Source organism: Sminthopsis crassicaudata, chromosome 3 (assembly GCF_048593235.1).
Source record: "Sminthopsis crassicaudata isolate SCR6 chromosome 3, ASM4859323v1, whole genome shotgun sequence".
Taxonomy (NCBI): Eukaryota; Metazoa; Chordata; class Mammalia; order Dasyuromorphia; family Dasyuridae; genus Sminthopsis; species Sminthopsis crassicaudata.
In genome coordinates, this window is record NC_133619.1 from 639,157,589 (window position 1) to 639,181,030 (window position 23,442).

The following is a 23,442-nucleotide window of genomic DNA, read 5'->3' on the forward strand; positions in this document are numbered from 1 at the left end:
ATGTGGATGAATCCCAGCCCTAACCTCTCTCGGGACCCCCAGTTTCATACATCCAACTGCTGATAAGTCGACTTATAAACATCTTTTATTCCCCCCACCAACCCTTCCCTCTTCCGTACCTCCTGGTTATAATAGAAGGCAGATGAACTTTCCCCAGAGCTATGATAGTTGCTACCTTGATATCTGGCTTTGCCTCACACCCCATATCCAATCAGTTGACGAGTTCTGTCAGTTCTACCTTTGCAACAGCTGTTTTCCATACCTCCTTCTCTCCGCACTGCCATCACTGCACTGACCTTCTAAGCCCCCCTAATCTGGCCCCTTCCTTCATTTCCTTTCTTCTTATCCCACTTGCTTCCTTGCTGTTCCTCCCACCAGGTACTCCATCTCTTGTCTTTAGGCGTTTTTAATGGTTGATCCATGCTTGCGACTCTCTCCTTCCTCTCTGTTTCCTAGATTCCTTCAAGTTTTAGCTAAAGTCACGTAATAAATGTTTGATGTCTTGGGTGACTCCACCAAGGACTTCACGTATACTTGGTCTAGTTCAGCAGCTTCTTCTCCTTTAATTGTTCTCTTTAGTATGATTTCTATCTCCTATGAAAGAATATCTGAGGACTGTGATATTGGAGTCCAAGTGTGGTGTCCCGACCATGTTTGATGGCAAAAAGGGTTTGATACAATAACAAAATAGCCTTTCAAGGTTTGCAAAACAAACCTGACATAATATATAATTTTATATATAATCTCATTTGATTGACCCAACAATCCAGTAAGGTAGATAACTACGACTGTCCTCATTTACAAGACCAGTACACAAATTCAAGAGAAGTTGACTTGCCGATGGCCACAGACTTAGTACCAGAAGGCAGATCTTCTTGATTCCAAAGGTAGAGTTCAGCCCATCTACACCATCTATCCGCCCCTCTATAAATCTATCTGCAGATCTTTTCCATCTTTTTTTTCCTTCATTTATTTTATCTTCTTGATTCCAGATCTAGAGTTCAGCCTTCTACACCATCTATCTGCCCCTCTATAAATCTATCTGCAGAATTTTTCCATCTTTTTTTTTCTTCATTTACTTTTTATTAAAGCTTTTTCTTTTCAAAACATATGTAAGGATAATGTTTGAACACTGACCCTTGCAAAAACCTTGTGTTCCAATTTTCGTCCCTCTTACCCCCTGCCCCGTCCCCTTCCCTAGATGGCAAATAATCCAATATAGGTTAAATATGGTAAAACTATATATATTCCATCTTTTTTTTAAATGTCTGCCTTTCAGTTTCATTCTCAAATACCCTTGAAATGATTATGTTTTGTTGGGTCTCTCGCCGAGTTTTTTTTTTTTAAACCAGTTTTATTCCCCAGTTTTCATTATTGAGAAGCTTTCTAATCTTCCATCATCCTTCTCCGTAAGATATTATGAATGAGTTTATACTATATTTTGGTTTGCCCTGGGTTGCTACATGTGTTCATTAAGCAAGTCTGAAAAAGAGATGCTTTTTAGGTTCTTTTGGTCTCCTGATTATGACAACCGATTTCCATAGGTTAAATTTTCATAATAATTGTTGAAATCAGCATCGATAGGCTTTCTTCTGTTCACGTCTCATTTTGGAGCACCGCTATCTTATTTACATAGGTCAGGTTGGAATCTTAGTTTCAATCTCTTTCTAGGTTTTCTTAGTTTTAATTTTGGCCCCAACAAGTCAGTGTTCTAATTGTTTAGTACAGACAATTAATGCAGGTATAATTCACTTACAAGTTATTAATAAAATATATCAGCTTTATTTTTGCAATGCTAGTTGGAGTTGCTACCAAGTATAAGAAGAAGGTTCTGGTTCTTTTCTTGAAGGAGGAAAAACAAACCCATGTATGACGTAAGAGCTTGAGCCTTCTGTAGAGTCCACAATTACTAGGTTTCTCTCATTCCTTATCCTGATACAGATTTTCCGCATCCCTACCTACTCTCACCTCTAAGTGCAGTCATGGCTGATGTTCTGTGTCCCCATTTAGGGTGTTCTAGGCAAAGATACTGGAGGGGTTTGCCACTGCCTTCTCCAACTCATTTTACAGATGAAGAAACTGAGTCAAATAGAGTGAAGTAATTGCCCAGGGGAGTCATACAGCTAGTAAGTGTTAGGTGTCTGAGGTCACCTTTGAACTCGGGCCTTTTCCGACTCCAGGTTGCCACCGGGCTGCCTTATCAGAACATATTTTTGGATTGGGTTTGGTCAAGCTCTTCAGAGAATGTCCTAGGAAATGTTGCCGTTGGATGTACGTCAAAACCACGAGCCTTCCTTCCATCTAACATCCCCTTCTCTCTGATTTCCCTTATAATTTGAACATCAAGACTGATAGAACTCAGGGGGAGCACTCGCTCTGAAGTCAGGAGGACCTGAGTTCAAATGCAGTCCCAGAGACCTGATACTTGCTAGCTTATTAGTGTGACCCTGGATAAGCCACTTAACTCCAGGAAGGAAAAAATAGGTAAAACCTATTGAGGCCCTGAGATTTCACGGGTAGAAGGAGTTCCAGGTGAGGAAAGTACCTTTACCGATACAGATCTGGGCCTTTTCTGCAACTTAAAGTCTTGAAGATCCAGGCTGAGAGCAGTTTGACATGGATCGCAGAACTAGGAAGGGCACTATGTATGGTAGGATTCAAATTCAGGCCTTCCTCAGTCTATCCCGCTCCCCATGGCATCTGTTCTCATGAAGCCTTTGGTAGCCTCCATCCCCCGCTTCGTAGCTGAGGACCTTACCTCATACTTGACCTAAAAAAGGAAGAATGTTTGCTCTGAGCTCCCCTCCTCCTTCACCCCCACTTTGGGTAAAGGGGCGCCCCTCCTCCCTTCTGAGGGAGGGTACCCAGGACTGACTTCACTGCCGGGGGCCCCCGGATCCTCCCACTCTCCATGTCTGCTCCCTCAAACACTCACCCTTCACAGTCCCTCATTTGCGTCACTCCTCCCCTCCGATCTTGTCCTATAATACTAGGATGTACGGTGCACGGAGACTGGAGTCAGGGAGGCCCGAGTTCAAATGTGGCCTCGTGTGTATGAGTTGTGCATCAGCCACTTAACCTCCATTTAACCAACTGCAAAACGGTGGGAATTATGGGACCTCCCTGGTTGTGCTGGGTGGTTGGGGGGCGAAACAATTCTGTGTAAAGCCTTCCTTCTAGAGACTTTTCTCCGTTAAACTCCCTGAACAAAGGCTGTCTCCATTTACCGCCTCCATTCCCTCTCCTCTCACTAAAGCCTCTTTTCTTCTGCCCTCGCTGTTCGGCTCAGACTGCGGCCTCCAAAACGATCAATGAGCTCTTAAGTGCCAAATCTCACAGTCCTTTCTCCATCCTTGTCCTTCCTGACCTGAAGCATCTCGCGGGGTCACTGAATCACCTCCTGGCTCCTGTCTGGGTTTTCTGGGTAACTCCTCCTAGCTACTGAGACCCGTTCCTTCGGATGGCTGGGGAGCCATGGCGTGCCTGGGGGTCTCCCCCACACTCCGGGGACACTCCTTTTTCTCCGTCGGCCTCCACAAATCCAGCCTCGGTCTCTCCCGAGCGCCTCTGGGACGTTTCTCCATGGATGGATGTCTCAGGCATCTCGGACTCAAAAGATCCAAAACGGGGTTCGCTCTCTTTCCCCCTAATTCTACCCCCGTTCTGAACTTCCTTCTTGCCCACCAGGACACTCTCTCTCACCCACTCAGGCCCGCCCCTTTGATGACGTCCTTGACACTTCACGTTCATTCGTGTCACCAGACTGTTGCCCGTCCTGGAGCAGGTGGATGGGCCTGGAGTCGGGAGGCCAGAGGTCCAGTTGGACCCGAGACACTCCCTCGCCGTGAGATCCCTGGTGAGTTGCCGGCCTCGGGCTGCAGACGGTCCTGATGCCTTGTGACTGCCCCTTTCCACCTCCACTCAGCAGAGGGGCTCCTATAGAAACACAAATAGTGCCGGCCTTGTGGCGGCCCCACGTTATACCCGGGATCAAACTCGGAAAAAAGACATTTAAAGCTCAGATGACCTAGTCTTTCCCCACCCTTAGCAAGCGTGTCTCCATGACTCTGCACAGGGACTTCGGTCCCCTTGCAATTCCTGTGTCTGTGCCCTGCACGCGCCCACCACTCCCTGGCCTCCTTCGCCAGCTTTCTGTTCGGGTCCCCCAGCCCTCTGAGGTCATCTCCTCTGTACTGTGCAGACCTTGTGCAAAGTCATTCGTTCCCTCCTTTGGGGCAGGGGCTCCTTGGGCCTTTCTCTGTATTCTGGTTTTGCCCAGTGCTGGGAACCCAGTAAGTGCTTAATAAATGCTTGCTGATGAATGCCCAACGCCCTGCTTGCTTCCTAATTCCGAGCAGATCCCAGCCGGGTCTCTGGAGCTGACGCGGCTTGCGCCGTCCCAGGAGCCATCGGGGCAGGGAAAGGCCCCTTCTGTCGCCTCCATCTCTGGGCCGGTTGTTCCCCAAGCTCCAGAACCAACCCATCCCGTCTCCAGCCGCCTGCAAGGCGGCCCCATCCAAATTCTGGCCACATAAAACTGACATTGCCAAAACTTGTGCACGTTTCTCCGTGACCCCGCTGGGGCTCTCCTGGCAAAGGCGATGACGGGGAAACCGAGGCCGACGGGGAGGCGACTTGCCTGACCTCATACAGCCAGTAAGGGCCTGAGGCTGGATTTGAACTCGGGTCTTTGCGCGCTGGCAGACCCGGCACCTGACCTCCTGTGTCAGCCAGCTGCCTGAAACCGGACCCTGCTCCAGGTCCTCTGTGTGCAGGGAACCACCGTCCTCTCCCTGGTCCAGATCCACAAACCGGAGTCATCCTCGGCTCCCTTTCCGCTCCTCTCCCTTCTGTTGGGACGACACCCCCCTCCGCCCATCCTCCTCACTTACACGGCCGCCATGCTGGGCCCGACCCCGTGTCCCACTCTCTGTCCAGCCGTCCAGCCTCGGGGAGGTTTTCCTCAGAAGCCAGAGCAGCCGTCCCGGCCGTGGCCGCCAAACTCCAGGGGCCTTCCCCCGCTGCCGAGTCCTTCCTGGGGCCTCCCGCTTGTCAGAGGCTGATGAGCCTCCCATCCACGGGGGGCTCGACGCCCCCCAGCCCACTCCCTGGAACGAGGGAATCCCAGCTCCCTGCGCAGGGACGTGGCCAGAGCTTCGCCCGTGAGCCTCCTTCCTTTGACTTGCTGACGTCCAGTAGTGGACTTGGGAGAAAAGCAACCCCTCCCCCCAGGACTGTTCCCACCCAGAAGCTCAGGCCTGCGAGCCCAGCACACATACAGGACGTATACAAGCGGGGCCAGCCAGGCCGGGAGTGCACCAGGAGGCTCTGAGTCCGAATGGCCCCTTCGACCCTGGCTAGACGGCCCGGCCACGCCACTCTACCTGCTCCGAAAGATGAGGCAAAAACAAAACAGAAAGGATGTGGACAAGACGTGTTACCTCACAAGGAAGATGCCGACATGAAGCGGGACCAGGGAGGCCTCTGGCACTTAACCAGGGCAGCCAGGAGGCCAGGGGCGGAAGGGGGAGCACTCTAGCAGTGGCTGACGGGGAAGAGACCGGGCAGGGAGAAGGCCCAGTCAGGACCCATCCCCCAGGAGGTCAGCAGGGGGTGCCGGTCACGGCCAAGCAGAGGGAAGATGGGAGAGGACCTCCATTCTGGTCCTGCAGGCGCCATCACTTTGTAGCGGAGAGCTTGAAGGGAGACGGAGCTTTCGGACCACCGAGCGGAAGGCAGGGAGGGCGGGAGCAGCGGGCAGAGGATGCTGCGGAGGCCGATCGCAGGACTTGGCCACAGACTGGGCGCGGGGGCAGTGAGCAGGCCGGAGGGCAGCCTGGCGTGCAGGGGAGCTTAGGGCCCGTCCACGAGGAAGAGACACCCAGAAGGGAAAGGCAGCTTTGGGGGAAAGAGAATGGGTACATCTAAGACATCTCTGGGATAACAACTTGAATCTCCAAGGGGGAGAGGGAGACAGGGAGATCAGAGAGGTGAGGGCTGGATGGAGAAATCAGACAATACCCCACTCAGGCAGTGCTGACTCATCATTGTGATTTCATGGGAACCGCAAAAACGGAGGTTTGACTTAGTTATGTTAGTTAATGTTTTAAGAATAAGAGTTACAGTGGACGGAGCCCCAGCCCTGGAGTCAGGAGGACCCGAGTTCAAATCCGGTCTCAGACACTGAACACTTTCCCGGCCGTGTGACCCTGGGCAAGTCACTTAACCCCAGCCTCAGGAAAAACAAACAAATAAATAAAAGAATTAATTCTGCAAAGCATTTTCGCCTTTGTTGTTTGCTTTTTAATTTTTTCCCTTTTTGTTCTGATTTTTCTTGTGCGCCATGATAAATGTGGACATACGTTTACAAGAACTGCACATGCTTAACCTGTATTGGATTATTCTGTTTAGGGGAAGGGGAGAGGGGAGAGAGGGAGAAAAATTTGGAACACAGGGTTTGCAAGGGCATATGTTGAAAGCTATCTCTGTGTGTATTTGAAAGATAAAAAGCTATTAAAAAAAAGAATAAAGAGTTATGAGACAACCAGTTAACTTACTATGTATTGACGGTAGTATTACTTTGGATTGATTTACTATTATGTTAGGCTTGCTCTAAGATCATATATTAACTTGTGTCAGGAAGTTGTATTAGTAATAATCCCTCATCCCCCTGGTAGCTAGCACCCACTCCCAGGTGACCTTTACTTCAAACCCACAATTCCGGAGGTTAGATGTGCGGTGGATAGAGCACCGGCCCTGGAGTCAAGACCCTGGGCAAGTCTCCTCACCCCAACTTTCTGGCCAAAAAATAGCCATAAAGCCTAATTCCTCCTGAAGGAACTTTACAAACTTTTTATAACTGTACCTTATGGAAATGCTTTCCTTGGTAAGCCTTTGTAACGCTCCATCTCTGAGACATCCTTCTGCCAAGGAGTCTCTAGGTCCAGCAGCCGCCCGCCCGCGCAGGGGGTCTGTTCTAAGGACCCCTCCCCGCTCTGGGACTTCGCGTCCCACCCAGGTCCTTGGGCAGTGAGCCCCCACCCGGGCCTTCCTCTCTGGGCTCCCCCGAGGCTGGCTCCCTTCTTGACTGCCCGGCCCCTGCCCATCTCGGGCGCCTGGCTGAGGTGCTCTTGCTGCCCGATGGCGCCAACTGGCCCGGACGAGGCGGAGGCCGCCGCCTGCTCCAGGTGACCGAGGGGGGGAGCAGGCCCGGGGGAGGATGCGGGCAGGGCTGTGGTGGGGGCCGTGGCTGGAAGGCAGAGCTGTGGAAAGTGCAGGGGACAGTGGGGAAAAGCTGCCTGCCGGTGGAGGAGCCGGGACCCCGAATGGGACTTCTGCAGAGGCACTGGAGGGCTTGTCAAAAAGTGCAAGATAAGGAGAGGAGGGAGGGTGGGGCAGACGGAAAAGCCCTGGCAGCTGGTGAGGGAGTCCAGCATTGGTAGACCTTCAAGAAACACCTCCACCGGTCTGGGCCGGGCTGTGCGGGGCTGCCCAGGCCTCCAGGGGCCTTACCTCGGATCCGGGAAGACCGTTCTGAGGCAGGAAGGGATCTGGAGTTGGGGGGCAGACGGGGGGGCTGACTTGGTGCTCTCCCCCCAGCCCTCGGCCTCCCTGGTTGGAACTCCAACTCCGGAACAAACGGCAGAGAAAGAAGGAAGCTCCTCATTTTCCCAGCAGCCGCCCCCTTTGAGACATCTTTGGAACGCTCCCATGAGCTTCCCAGCCGAGGGCCCGGCCTGCCAGTGCTTTGGACTTGGGCGTCCCTGCCAGCCTCAGTCTGTGGAACGACCTCCGGCAACCCCTCGGGACCCGGGCATTATGTGGGTGAAGGCTCTGGGCCCAGGGACAGGGACAGCCCTAGGAGTCGGGAAGGTTGGCCAGGGCACAGAAAAGCGCTCCCAGGTGGGGAGGGGACCACGGCCAGCACCGCCAGGACCCGCTTTTATTCCCTGGCGTTCCCCTCGAGCGCGAGCACTTGATAAAATCAGACTGGAAGCCTGGGGGTGACCTCCGGAGCTTCCACCACCTCTCGGGCTGGGGGGAGGAAGGGGCTGTGGTGGTCCTTTCAGAGGGGTCCTTTCTGCCAGGGGGCTCCCACATCGCTCCCTGCACCGACAGCTCCTGCCTGCCTGTGACCAGGGGTGACAATGTTACCGTCCTGGCAGGGCTTGGAGGGGCAGCCACAGCTGGGGTGACCCTGGGCACACAGGGCAGCCCCCCGGGTGGTTCTGAGGCAGGGACCGTGCTCCAATCTCCCACGGCCCGTCTACTGACACGACCAGGTGGGGGATGCTACAAGGCACGGCCCACGATGCACTAGTTATTTCCCCGGGGGCCGAGGAAGATGGCCGGAGCACTCCAATGCCAGGACCGCTGCCCATTAGGCAGACTTCCTAGAATCCACCCGGCCTACTTTTCTACCTGTTGCCAGGTTGTGAGGACACTGCCAAGTGTGGGGCTCCTAAGCCTAAGGTTGCCCAAGGCTAATGATTTCTGCAACGAGACCACCTTCGTCCCCCACTGCCTCCTGGGAGCTGCTCACCAGAGGGGGGCCCCCCGAAATGTCATACTTGGACCCGGAGCCCCTCGGGCCCAAAGCCGGCATTTCCAAGCCAGAGGTTTTCAGTCTGGGGTCCTCATGACATTTGCAGGGAGCGGGAGGGGTCACAACCACTTATGATAATAGGAAGATGTTTTCATCTCCAGCGGTGAAGGCAGACAAAATTCACGTGTAAGGAGGGAGGGGAGGACTCCGGGGGTCAGTCCCGAGAGCAGCAAGTTTGAGGACCCCCGGGCTATCCCGAGCCTGGCTTCCAGAAGGCCTGGCTGGGGGCCCCCGCCCGAGCTTCCCAGCCCGGCCTCCGAGCCGGCCCTCTGGGGACCACTCTCCAGGCTGCTTCGGCAAGAGTGCCTTCTAAGAATCAACAATCGGCTGAAGGTTAGCACCCAGCCCATTAAGCAAACACAGCAGGTATCGAGTGTCGGCTGAACTGAATTCTCCCATCCAGGCTCAAGGGGGAGCAGAAGCTGGCGAAGGGAAGCCTGCAGCCAAGGGCAGACTCTGCCTCCCCGACAACAGGAGCAGCCAATAGAGCCTTGTCCCTGGGAAGGTACAGCCCCACACCCAGCAGAGATGGAGCGGGGAACCGGGCTGGCTGCAGCCAATCCTCGCCCGAGAACACAGCCTCCTATCAACAGTTCCTCCTTATTCCTAACTTCTCTTTCTCACGGCCATCATTAAGTGGAATTATTCAGCAGATGACAGTTCCTTTCCCCATGAGACTCTGGGGCACTGCACCAGTCAAATCCCGACCCCTTCCCCTGCCTCTCACTCTCCAGTGGAACTCTCGGCCCTGCCCGTAATCCCCAGGAATGTGGCGAGAATCCAAGGCCAAGGGCGGGAAGGCACCTCTGGCTGCCTCCTTGAGGATCCCGAGCTCCCTGGGAGGAAGCGATTCCCCTTCCCCGAGAACATCTCCAGCACGGAAGACAAAGCCACAAGCAACCGACTTTATTTTATTATGTTTTTCAGAATCCAGGAAAATATAGAAAACATGTGAAACACAACAGCTGCCATTCTAGGATGACCAAAAGAACAACACATTATTAAAAAACAAAACACTGACGCCCCCCCCCCCAACTCTATAAAAAATGTGAGAAATCCCGTCCGAAGAGGCTCTGTGAACACCGCCGCGGCTTCCTTCAGGAGCAGGCGCTGGGCTCGGCTTGTAGATGGGGCATTTTTTAAAACCCAGATTTCCCTCAAAATGCCTTCGATTGTTAGTCAGTCACAATGATTAAAGGGCCCAAATCCCCTCGGGAAGCCAAAGAGTAGAGTGATGTCCTACTCAGTGGGTGACTTGGCTCTTAAGCACAAGCAGGAATAAGCCCCAATTCCAAACGGCCTCTCCGCCAAAGGGATTCTAAACTGAAACGCCAAGCCCCGTGCCAGGCCCCAGTGCCCACCCTTGCCAGGCTCCGCCCAAGGCCATTCTAAATATGTCTGGCCGAGCCTTCCTTCCCCAGCTCAAGGCTATGACTTCAGGTGGGGAAGGAGAGGGCGGGGAGGAGCTCCAAGGGGACCCAGCAAAGGAAGGGGCCCGGCTGGGGTCAGTGACCTCTGCCTGGGGAGGATGGGTGCGGTACAGGGGCACGCCGAGACGCCAACAGTCAATCTCCAAGGCCCCTCGTATTGACCAGAATCTGCCGGTGACACAAGAAGGGCACCTGCCGAATCAGGGAGCTGAAGGCTCTTCTCTTTGGGGCCTTGGGGTGGGGGTGGGGGCTGCCGCGGGTCATCAGACAGGGGCCCAACACCTGCTTTCATTTTGGGCCCAGACACTCGACGATCCCGTTTCCCTTAATGCCGTCGAAAAAGAAGAAGTTGTTGTGAGGAGGGTCCCTCTGAGACAGGGCCTGCGGGGAGTTAGAAAAATAATGGCCTCGTTAGTATTCGGAAGGGGCAGTGTGGCCAGGAATGGGTCACCTGTGCCCTCTGCTCAGAAGAGGTCAAGGACCTCCTGCCCTCAGGAAGCCGAGGGGTACAGCCAGCACGAGGGCAAATCTGGCTGAGGGATCTCTGGACATGGGAAGCGTCCTGGGCAGAGGCTGGGTCAGAGCTCACCCACCAGGGTGCCATCCTCCTCTGGGGGGTGGGCATGGGAAGGGAGGGCAGAGGCACTTTGGCTGGCAGGGAGGGCACAGAGCAAGGAAGAACGGAGAGCATGGAACAGCAGGAAAGGGCCCTAGGAGTCAGTCCCTGACTGTGGGATGTGCCCACAACACCTTCCCCGCACCTCCCATTTGTGTGGCCCTTGCAAGTACACAAATATCTCCCAGACCACTCTCTCCTAGGCCTCTTACAGAGCTATCTGAGGGGCTCTCGGGATGAGGGGCGGGGTGGTCAGGGACAGCTTGGCCAGACACCAGGCCGAGGGGGCAAGAGGTGAGGAGGTCCTCTGCGCCGAGGACGGGGCAGGCAGGGATTCCAAACACACCCCGGGCCAAGAATGCCGACTACTCCGGCCATCTGGGGTAAACAGAAACAGGACGCGAGCCGACAGCTGTCAGGGCCGGCAGGAGGAGCCGGCGAGGAGGTGGCACCGGACAGGGACACCCTCATGTCCAGAGAGCACCAGGGCACCAACCTGCCCGAGGGCAGCGCAGGGGAGGGCCATCCTTCAGCCAGGGCCGGAGGGGGAATGGCCTCAGTGGCTGTTGGTGCTTCTCTCCCCTCTCCATTCTTCCCCTCCTGTACCTCCTTTCTTTCACCTAGTCAGAGTACGGAGGGACAGTCCCCACGGCCCGGCCAGACCGCACCGAGGGGACGGGGGGAGGCCGACAACAAGATGGGCCCAGGGCCAGGAGAGCAATCAGGAGGTGAGGAGGAACACGGGCAACAGCAACACCAAGTTCGAGGAAAGGACTGGGCTACAGACAGCACAATTCAAACCTCTGGGGATCCTGAACAAAGCGGACTAAAAGTCAATGAAAATCAGGGCCTCCAGCACCGTTAGCTGTCCCCCGGGATCTGGACTCCTGGATGCCCCGAGATCCTAACACCCAGAGACATTCGTCTCTCAGTCCCGTGAGAAGCGTCATGATCACTGTGTCACTTTTTTCTTCTGAAGAATGAATCCACAAGTGGGTCCAAGAAAGTCCGCCAGCAGGAGCTTATTTGAGTCCCGCTGGGTTCTTTGCCCCGACACACCCTTTCCATCACACAGAATGATGAGAGTGTGGGGAGGACCCTGGTGCAGGAAAAGGCCAAGGGAGGTCAATATAAAAACAGGGGATTGCGGTGGACATTAGCGATGGTGTCCTCGAGCTAGACTCTAGGACAGCTGTGCTGTTCATGCACTCCGTTCCCCAATATTAATTACCTTTACAACTTCCTGTCCCAGCACCCCGCCAACAACTGCACAAACTGGCGCCATCTCCGAGAAGCAGCAGCTAAAGGAAAGAAAACCAAAGGGCTGTGAGGGGGGAGCAAGGGCCCAAGAGGCAATGGGAATGGACAGCCCCCAGCGCCAGGGGAAGGCAGGGCTTCCTCTCACCACCACCAACCCTCAGGCTCTCTGCCTCCCTCCCCTCCCCCAGTCTTTCCTAAAAATAAGGCCCTGTGGGCCTCTGACACTGCCCGGCCCGGTCACATTCCCGCCATTCTCTATCTGCTCCCCAGGGCCAGATGCCAGGGTGCAGGCCTGTGGGGACATGTAGGGAGAGTCTGCACGGGGGCTGGAGATACAAACACAGGAAATGGTCCTGACTGCCCACACCCGGAGGGGTACCTGGGATCACAAAGTCCGACTTGAACCCGGGGGGTAAGATCTTTTCCAACACCACCCCAGGAAATCAGGGGCGGCACAACCCTACCACAAGGAAGGTCACCAAGCTCTCAACAGTTTTTTTAAGTCAATGATAAAAGGTCAAATTCACTAGAGCTAGAAAATAGGGGGAAAAACCCCTTTCTCAGATGATGTCACTTGTCTAATGTCAGGGCAGCGAGGGCTGCTTCCTTCAGGGACCTCCTGGCACCTCCTTAAGAGAAAAGGGCTCAAAAGGCCCGTGAGGGCGACAACCAACAAAGCTGTTTGGGCCAACAGAAATGGGAGGCGCCACAAGAACAAAGCGGGCAGTACGTGTCCTTATCTGCAGTGCTTCCAGCCCCCTCAAGTGCCCGTTACACAGAGCCAGGCTGGCCCCCTTCTGGCTTCCGGCTCCTTCCCCAGCACCCTCCCCGTCCGCCCCCTTTATCATTCTCGGAGGAGGCGGGGAGAGGGTCACAGACATTCCTTCTGCAGATTGCCCCTTCATGGACTGCAGGCGCATGGCCATCTGGGGGCAGGCTCTGCAGGGCAGCTTTTGTGCCAACTGCTTCTTAGGGGGTCCTTACCCAGAGGGACCGAGCGTGTGACTCTGGCCCAGGGCCTAGCCCATGTAGAGCATAGCAGGTATTCCCCCAGGCAGCCTGATGAGCTGGGCTGGAGAAGGCAGATATAACACCCCCAAAAGTCCTGATCTTTGGAGTTTGTAGCCTTGCATCATTTTTCCAGATACAGTCCCTCTCAGGGCAGACCATTTCCTCCCTTCCCATGGTGGTGATCCCAAGCAGTGACCTCACCAGCCTTAGGAACCAAACTTTAGGGCAGGCTCCCTGCTCTGCTCAGGGGCCTTTGAGAGCTGCCTGGAGCAATGACAGGTTACGTGACTTGCCCAGAGTCTGCCTGCCAGGATGGGCCAGATCCCATACTGCCCTTCTCAGGGAAAACGAGAGCTCATTCCATTCTTTTGCTAAGTGTATTATCTCTGTGGTGTGTCCAAGCTGCAGGCTTGGCTTGTCAAAGGTTCTTCTCAAGATTATTTGGAAATTTCAAATGACAAAGAATGCTGCTGCGAGGATCCAAAACCCTGGATGCTGGCTGCATGTAGCCCCGCCGGGTCTGAGGTGAATCACCGCAGGACAATCTTCTCTCCCTTAGGCCTGTCTCTTCACCAGAAAGCCAAGAACTTGTGCCAAAAGACCATTAAAGGCTTCTTGGTGATGATTCTCACAGCAAATTTTTTACAGCAAAAGCAGTATCAACTTCAGAGAAATATTGTGGTGCTTGGGTTTCTAATTAGTGACAAGGCATCGAGTACATTTCTTCCCCCTCATGGGAATTTATTTGCAAAATGATGGGGAGACAGGTGGGAGGAGGGGTATTTTCTAAATTCCTTTTTTTTTTCATATCTGGGGAAGGTCCCATCAAACAGGGAAGGGAGGCAGAGGGAACTCTCAGTGGCCGCTGCTCTGCCCTCCCAAGAAGCCACACTGCTGAACCGAGGGAGACTACCCTAGAAGGGGGAAAAAATGTGGAGAGCCAAGCTCTCCTTTCCATTCTCTATCCCACGCCCTGCTCCAAGAACACAACTTTGTCCAATTTAAATAGAAGCTAAGGAGAACAGGGCCGAGAATGGAGCAGGGTCCAAGCTGGCCACCTCAACTTCCTTTCTCTGAACTGGTCCACGGGCTATGATTATCCTAAATCAAGAACCCCCCCCCCCCCCCGAGATAGGGAACATGTCCATACTTGTCCACCAGTGGGCCAGTGCTTCAACTATATCTTATGTTGGATTTTCTTCCACGGTTTGTCCTACAAACCATGCATTTGTTCAGCCCAAATGAGATGCAAATCTGGGATTAAATTCATTTTACTTACCTTAAAATAAATTCTGTATATGTTATAATCTATTCATATGACTACATATGGTTCCCCTGAAAGAGCATTAGTTCACTGTAGACAGAGACTGTTTCATTTATGTATCTTCAGCACTAGCACAGTGCCGGGCACACAGTCACTACCTGATAAATGCTGGATGACTGTGGGGGTAGTGGAAAGAGCTCTAGGCTTATAATCAGTAGCCGGTAGTTTGAACCCTGACTCTGACATTAATGACTTTGGGTAGGTCACTTTTTCTCAATCTTCTCTCAGCTCTCAGGAGTTCTAGGAGCGGTGTGGAGCGAGGCCTGAGATTTCTGAGAGGTAGGTGGTGTTGGAGAGACCTACCTGACAAAGTCCTCAGGAAGCACATCGGGGTTCACCCCCAGGGACTCAAGTAGGTCATTTCGGATCTGAAGCAACAATTCAGAATCATCACCATAAGTAGCCGACTGAGGGTCCCGCCCTTTATCTGTACGGAATTTCAGAAGCACTAAGGAAAAAAAAAAAAAAAAAAAAAAAGAAAAGGTAGACACCATAAGAAACCTCTATATCAAAGAGTTTCCATTTGTTCCCTCAAGTAGTATTTCCTGTGTGCCTGTTACTTGCACAAGACTGTTGCGGGCACTGGAGAAACCAAGAGGAACGAGCTCTGGAGTGACCCGGAGCTCTAGAGTGACTGGAGGCTCTGGAGTGACCCGGAGCTCTAGAGTGACTGGAGGCTCTGGAGTGACCCGGGGCTCTGGAGTGACTGGAGGCTCTGGAGTGACCCGGAGCTCTAGAGACTGGAGGCTCTGGAGTGACCCGGAGCTCTAGAGTGACTGGAGGCTCTGGAGTGACCCGGAGCTCTAGAGTGACTGGAGGCTCTGGAGTGACCCGGGGCTCTGGAGTGACCCGGGGCTCTGGAGTGACTGGAGGCTCTGGAGTGACCCAGGGCTCTAGAGTGACTCGAGGTTCTGGAATGACCCGGGGCTCCTTGTTGTTCTTCCAACAAGGGCCTTCTCCAGGCCCAGGATCATTCACAGGCTGCCCCTTTCCCTGTGCTCTCCTTCCTAGGGTAGGTCAAGAAGCATGAATAAGTGCCCCAGGGAGGGCAGAGGGACAAAAAAAAGGGCAACAAACCCTGCTCTCAGGGAGTTCCCAGTCAACTACATACATAGACCGAATAAACTGGAACTTCTCAAACACAAGGACAGCCCTCAAACTAACCTTGTCTTCTTTTCAGATTCTGCTACAGGCCCACACCTTCTGTGAGACTCCTTTCTCAGGCTTATGAATGTCTTCTCTAAGAGCATTTCCAACTTATCCTTTATATGTCTTGTACCTATGTAAGGGTTTGCATGCTGCTGCCCCATTAGATTGCAAGCTCCTTGCAAAGTCCTTGAGAAAGGGACTGGTCTTGCCTTTCTCTGAATCTGTGGTGCTTAGAAAACAATGTGGTATGCTTTTGTAGTGGTTTTGTCGTTTTAGTCTTGTCTGATTCTTCATGATCCCATCTGGGCTTTTCTTGGCAGAAATACTGGAGAGGCTTGTCATGTCCCTCTCCAGCTCATTTTACAGATAAGGAAACTGAGGCAACAGGGTTAAGTGTCTTGCCCAGGCTCATACAGCTAAAAATGTCTGAGGCTGGATTTGAATTCAGGACCTTCCTGACTCCAGATCTAAGTTTCTCCCAATGAACCACCCAGTTGCCCAAATCTGGCACACAGCAGATGCTTAATAAATGCTTGAGTTCAAATAAAAGCACATGTACGGTAATTACCAGCCAGAGAAAAATAAAGCAAACTACAGGATAAGGGGATTCTGAAGAAAGGGAAATGAGGAACTGGAAGGAGAGTGTACACTGTTCCTGAAAACACTGTCCTAGTGTATTCACTATAGCGGAAAGAACTGGTGAATATTTTTTAAAGCCCCACTGAGAGACTTGGACACATGTGTGATTTCATCTTGGTGGGAAATCATGCCAGACTAGAGAAGATGGTTTCAAGAGCTATTAGGATGGGAGGACAGGCTAATTAGCTGATGGCTGAAGGGCTAGTGATAAGTATCCTTTACCTTATCAGTCGCAGGTCAGAAAATGTTATTAAAACATTTTAATGATTTAATAACATCATTATCTTCCCTTTACATCAGAATATGAAGATAGTGTATATGTTTTCTGCGGCACCTCAAGGGAGTTAGTTCATCAGAGCATGAGGACAGAAGAAGGAGGTATCACACGAGAAGACTAAATAGATTAGAAATCTTCAGTTTGAAAAAAAAAAAAATGGAGAATACGTGCTCTATAGCTTCAGATTTATAAGTGTGCTTTCTATAAATAAGTGGGTACACTGTCTAAATGACTAGACAAAGCACCAAACTCTTGTATGTCAGTACTTTTGCTAAATCTATGATGGGTAGGTTTACTGCAAATAAATGAATGCAGTAGTCAAAAAGAGCACTGAGTTTAGGGTCAAAGGCCAAGGATGTAAATCCCACTTGAAAAGACCTGAGGTAACCATGTTCTGGGAAAGTTTCGAGTTAGCTCCCTGTTGATCCCAGGATCAGCCAGAATCAGGATAAGCAAAAGTCCTTGATCTTTAGGGGGGAGTAGTGATGGGAATGGACACAAATTCCCCATTAACTTCCTTCTCTTCGTCCACAGCAAAAGCGACTCTGGCTTGTCTTACTCCACACCCCCTAATGCCACCTATAATTATCTGTATACCTCAAAAGATGGAGCCAGCACAAAATAGTGGGAAGGGCCATTTTCCAAGCATATGCTAATAAAGTATTGTCCAATAGATAATCAGCCTTAAGTGCTGGTTGTCTGATTCCAGTGCACCTTTTCAGAGTTTCAGCCCTTTAGTTTCCCCCATATGTAAGATAAGAAGTAGGTTTCGATGAACTGGAGTCCCATTTGCCACAAACTTTTATATTCCTACCTTTTCAGCAAGGAAGGAGTGAATGTATGAAATTCATCATCCTGAAAAGTGATACAAGCTAAAAATGGGGCTTAAACAGTTTCAAAAATGCTTCACATGAAGAATAACTACATGACTTGCCGAAATGTAATTTTATCCTTCGAAAGGTAGAGGAACCAACAAATGGAATTTTTATTCTGGATCTGGTAGTTGGGTTGGAAATGATGGGAATCTTGGAGAAATATAGTAAAATAAATATTTCTTAACAAACTACTAACTGTAAGACACAGTACTAAGTGCGAGGGGATGAATAAATCAGAAAAAGAAAGCCGGTCTCTGCCTTGTCCTCAGAAAACATTTAACACAAGAATGGGGAAGGCCACACACAAAAGGCAACTGAAAAGGGGGGCAAGAGGAGAGGGAGGGAAGAAAGGAGTCTTAGTCCCTGGAAGAAGGAAGGTTTTTGCTCCTTCTGAGATACGATGATAGAGGAGAGAAAACAGTCTGGCATGGACCCTAGATGGTTTAGGGGAAATAAATCCAGTGGGGATGGGAAACTCAGGAATGAAATTCTAAAGACAAAGAAAAACAATTCTAATGAGGAGAAAAGGGGAGTTTGTCTGTAGTGACTGATAGGTAGGTACATAGGGAACTCATTAACCCAGGCTAAAGACCCCGCAGAAGAGAGAAAAAGGATAAGTAAGAGAGGATGAATAAAAAACAGGGCACAATCTTGTAAAAAGAGTGCCAGGAATTCTAAAGCTGAGACGCATGAGGAAAGTCAAGGACAATTCTTAAGTCTTAAAGAAATGTGGAAAAGTAGTAAATCAAGGGATCTGAGGGAATGATGATAAACCACAACAAAGAGAAATCAGATATGCTCATTTACTATTTTAGATCTGTTTTCTCCATCAAGGAGAATGAGGGGGGAAAAAAATCACTAATGAGGAATTAATATTCAAAGATCGAATTAAGCACCTAGTCGCCCTGGATAAATTCTAGTCACCCAACCCAAATGAACTATATTTTTGGCTACTGAAAGAACCAGCAGGTGTGATCACTAAACCATGCCAGAGATATCTGAAAACTGGCACAGATACTATGAGCTGGAGAGTCTACAGACTGAAGCATGCTTTCCTTTCAGGTGAAAATTCTAGGACAATCACGAAAGCTTCACCAGGTCAATCTTTTCTATAAGACTGAGCTGGTCTATCAGGTCTACAGATTTAACAAAGTATTTGATCTTATACTACACAAGTGAGAAAGGTGGAGAGATGGGCCTTAGGATGGTAATCCAATTAGATAATTCAGAATGGCCAGACTCCAAGAGTGGTTGGTCCTAGGTAGTACCCAAGGATCTGTTTGGCCTTGTGCTGTTTTTTTTTTTTTGGATAGCGGTGCACTAATCAAATCTGAAGGTAACAAGAAGCAGAGAAAAGACAGCTAATATATCGAGTATGATGGTCAGGATCCACAAAGATTGTGGCAGGCTAAGGCATTAAACTGAATCTGTTAAGATGAAATATAATTAAGGACAAGTGTAAAGTTTTACCCTTGCTTGCCCAAAAATCTTGCCAAAGTACAGGAGCAGCATTTGTCTGAAAAGTTGGAGGGTTTTAGTGAGCTCCATGAGCCTGTAACAGTGAGGATGTTCTGAGGTCGCAACCTCCAACCCCAAGAGTTGATGGAGTAACGTGGTGTTAGTCCTCATGTCACCAGCCTCCAGCCTTGGTGACACCAATCTGAAGGACGGTGTTTGGTTCGGGCATCAAAGTTTAAGGGGAATAATAATGAAGCATCCAGTGTCCAAGAGGAAGGTCATCAGGAGAGCTGAGGGCCTGGATGGACATCTCTGACAGATGAAGACAGACTGAAGGAATGACATCTTTCTACAAGACTCAGGAGTACTTGATAAAGGTCCTAAAGTATTTGGAGGGCTTCTACCCAGAGAACCGCCAGGCTCTGAAAAGCAGAACCAGCAACAACATACAGAAACTTAAAAAGTTTGTCACAAAACCTTCCCAAAAATCTAAGTTTTCCATATTGGAATAGGCTGCCTCAGGAAGTGGGATGGGCTACTTTACTCCTGAGGGTCTTTCAAAAGGGCAGAAGATGATCATTTGTACGTGGTCATCAGTTACAGCATAATATAGAATTTCAGATATGGCTTAGACCCTAATATTGGTGAACTCTGTAATCCTGTGCCTGCTTGGAGCCATTGCCAGAAGGATTATGACCCACTATGGCAACTGCTCTTTTTAATTTAAGTCTTTGGACTTCTGTGCTTCCTGCCTTATTAATTTTGGAACCTATTAGTTTACAAAGAAGAGGATTTTCTTCCCCTGCTCCCCAGCTCAAGGATCATTCGTGGACCAGGTGCCTCCTATCAAGATAATATGCTCTCAACATGCCTAGCAAAGACATGGGGAGAATTCCCTTACTGCTCAGTCAATACATATTCAATGACTACTATGAGCCAGACACTGAGCTAAAGAAGCATTGTTGCCAATCTGGATCTGTTCCTGCGAATACTAACCAATATGACCGATATGAGCAATAGTGGCAGGCTTGGCCTTGGTTTTTGAGCATCCCAATGGTTCACTCACCACTAGCTGGTGGACACATTTGCCTCTCCCTTACGTCTCCTAGCTCACTACTTACCATATCCTTGCAATGTGCTCAGTACTGTCCCAGCCCAGGCCCTCACTCCCATTCCACTGGATGCAGCAGGCTCCCCAGGTGCTCCTTCCCCTTCACATCACTGCCAGAATCATGTGCAGAGCTGGACAGATTTGGTCTCCACTGCAAAATCATCACAAGTGCTCCATGACTTGCTAACTCCAAATCCTATGCCCGGAACTTCGTCTACCCCTCCATAACCTAGCACCAGGCTACCTTTCGGGCCTTAGCCCTTCATTCTCCCTTTACCAAACTCTGGGACGGCTAAGCTGGATTACTCTCTGGTCCCGGAGGAGATAATATATTCTTCTACCCCTTGCCTGTTCTTCATTCCCTATGTTGAAAATGTCACTTCTCTTCCTGAGTGCCTACCTACTCATCAATTATTTGTTATTACCTACCCATCTTTTAAATTTCAACTCAAAAGGCCCCGGTCATCCCAATCAGTAAAAGCTGCTCTTCTAAATGCACACTGGCCCCCCAGGTAGCCTTTTCTGTCTAGAGCCCTCCCCCCTCCTGTCTTTGCACTTCATACTCTTTCCCTTGGAGTCTAGATTAGCTCCCGTGGATGGAATTATAACGAATGAGAAAGTGACATCTTCAGAGAGAGCCCTGTTAGTTCCTAGCTCCAGCCTGTTACAACCCACTGACTTGGACATTTTAAAGTTCTATAGTTATCTCAAGCTCAACAAGTCCAAAATAAAACTTCTCATTCTGCCTGTGATCACTATACCTTTACCTAAGCTGACCATCAGACTCAGAATGCAACCCCCCCCCCCCACCCTTAAGCCTCCTTCAAAGTTCAGCTCAACTAGCACCTCTCTCTAGGAGGCATTTTCTGATCTTCCTCATCTTCTGGGATTCCCTTGCACATGGCTACACACTGCTTCCTCTTGACAATATGTAAACACAATAAGGGCAAAGGTAGTTTAATTTTGGTCTCTTTGGCTCCAGTGCCTGGCACACAGAGGTAGGCACTCATTCAATTCTTGGTGTCTGCCAAGTGATTTAAAGGTACTAAAGAATTAAATATTGGCCTTCCCTTGCCTCAAGCTGGTGGCAAGCATCGCACGGTGAATGATATTTAGTCACATGATAGAACAAGGGCTAGAAATTCCTATGACCACATATGGTGACGGGGGTCTCTCTTCCACCACTAATACTATCTTATAGCAAAGGCATTTGGCAACTTGGCCATGTAGCTAAAGCAGAGGAGGTGCTCAGATCTGTTTTTATCCTTTCTCACTTTTTTCTCCTGACCACTAGTTGATCACTAGAAAAGATTCCATCACAAATCCCTGCTTGGCTATCGGGGCAACCTCAGACTAATCATGTGGAAATTGGTGACTGCCATTCTTATGGCTGAAAGTCAAGGACTAAATAGGGAATGATGACTGGCTAAGTCCAGATGAGCTTAGAGCCACTGATACTGTGTAGACCTTGTCCCTTTCTCAGGCGCACTATGTTTGAGGAAAATATGGCGGGGAGAGGATGGAAGATGGAATGTCTTTTTCTTTTTAATTACATTAATGGTATTTTGTTTTTTCAAATACATGCAAAGATAGTTTTCACCTTTGCAAAACCCTGCGTTCCAAATTTTTCTCCTTCTCTTGCCCCTTTCTCAAGACAGCAAGAGAGCTGATACAGATTAAAGATGTACAATTCTTCTAAACATATTTTCATATTCGTCATGCTATGCAAAAAAAAAAAAAAAAAAAACAGATCAAAAAGGGAAAAAAAACAAGAAAGAAAAAAGTAAACAAACAACTACAACAACAAAAGGTGAAAATACTATGAATTGATGCACATTTAGTCTCCACAGTTCTCACTCCGGATGCAGATGGCACTTTCTGAAGTTGAAACTTAATTTCTCTTTTCCCATAGCTGGTCTGTCTAACCCAAGTCTCTCCCTCCTCTCCAATTCTTCTTAAAAAAAAAAAAAAGTGGCCCTTTATTATCTTTAGGAACAAATACATTCTATTTAGCATTTAATACACTAAAAAAACCCCAAAACAAAAACTCACTGTCTCTTTAAAATCTTAATGTCATATTAATAATAATAAGAGCTAGCTAGCATCTACAGAGAACTTTAAGGTTTACCAAGCACTTTACAGGTATCATTGCATTTTATCCTGACAACCCTGGGAAGCAGGCTGTGATTTCTCTTTATTATATGCGGATGACAAAACTGAGGTAAATGAGAGTTAAGTTACTTACTTAAGGTCACAAAGCCAGAAAGTGTCTGAGACAGAATCTGAACTCAGGGTTTTCCTGACCCCAGGGCCTAGCCCTCTGTCCACTGTACCATGGAGCTATCTAGTAAAAGAGTTAAATAAGAAAAACAGAAGAGCTGGGGCTACGTTAGTTTCTTCTGATGATTCTAAAGAGGAGAAAGAGAAGGGAAGGTAAAAGGGAGGCGTCAATGTAAAAAGGAAGAAAGGGCTGCTTCCCATAATTGAGAGGAGATACAGGAGTTGAGAGCCAGATGAGTAGGAGATGACCCTCTCTTATCTGAAAGAGACAAAAGGGAGAGAGGCTAATAATCCATCAGACTCACCAGGGAAACAAGTGAGGATGGGGCAGGGGTTAGAAAACACATAAGGGACAAGAAGGAGCTGCTGGCAAAATGATCAGAAAGTCCTCTTTTAGAGGAAGAAAGACCTGCAACCTCAGAAGAGAGACAAGACACCTTGAAATGGATGGCCAACATGCTGACCTAGGAGAGAACTGTTTCAGAGACTCAGGCACCAGCTATGGAAGCAGCCCCAAAGCTGACCTTCACACCGCTTCTCGACCTGGTTTCCTGGTTTTTCCCCTCCTCCTTCCTCTCACTTTTAACTGGGAAGGGAGGCTTAACAAGAGTGAGGTTCCCCAAAAGAAGGGCATTGCAGTATTTCTTAAGATATCAAAAAGTAAGAGCAGAAAGTTCAGAAAGCAGCACCAGCTGGCATGACGACTTCAAAAGCAAGGTGGAGAATTTATGTACTTGTTTTTTAAAGCAAGAGATATAGAAGAGACTCACAGTTTCACTAAATTTTCCTGCTGCATATATGGAAATTTTTTTTGTGGTGCTCAGAATGAAAATTTCATTTTTTAAAAGCCCTTTCACAACCTAATTTCCCCTTCCTGTTGAAGACATCCACATGTTCTTGGGAACAACCAACTCTTCATCATGCTCCCATAATGCCTTCCATGTCTGGCCTCCTGATTGCTTTTGCTGGTGGTATTTCCCATACCACAAATTACCTTGTATTTTTTTTTTTTTTTTTGAGGAGGGGGCTTATTTTTGTATACTCTTATTTATGTTTATTTATGTTGTTTCCCTGTATAGACAGGATGGTCTTTAAAGGCAAAGACTCTTTCATTTCTGCCTTTGTTATCGCCAAGGTCTATATCAGTGCCTAAGAACACAGTAGGTACTTAACAGATGTCTATATAGGGATTTTCTCTGCAAGAATTTAAGCTATCTAATCTTTGATCCTCAAGTGAAGAAATGAAGTCGAGTTGATTCTCAACCTAAATCCAAAGCCTAAGTTTGATCTAGAAGAAACACCACTAATAAAAGTGCTGAAGTCACTTGGGCTCCTAAATTTTAAACTGTGGAAGCCCTGGCTGAGGACACCTCTTGGGAGATCCCCATGTGGACGTTTTTACTCGCT

The 23,442-nt window shown here is 49.6% G+C and overlaps 1 protein-coding gene across 1 annotated transcript in view; it reads right to left on the reverse strand.

Annotated features, from left to right (window-relative positions):
* Positions 1-9,496: 9,496 nt before the first annotated feature.
* Positions 9,497-23,442, reverse strand: part of SAE1 (SUMO1 activating enzyme subunit 1) — a 52,066-nt gene continuing 38,120 nt past the window's right edge. The window contains exons 7-9 of the mRNA XM_074306941.1: positions 14,550-14,694; positions 11,883-11,952; positions 9,497-10,416 (exon numbers count right to left, since the gene is read on the reverse strand). Of these exons, the coding sequence (XP_074163042.1) occupies positions 10,324-10,416; positions 11,883-11,952; positions 14,550-14,694 (308 nt within the window). The 3' untranslated portion in view covers positions 9,497-10,323. The remainder of the gene's footprint in view (positions 10,417-11,882; positions 11,953-14,549; positions 14,695-23,442) is intronic.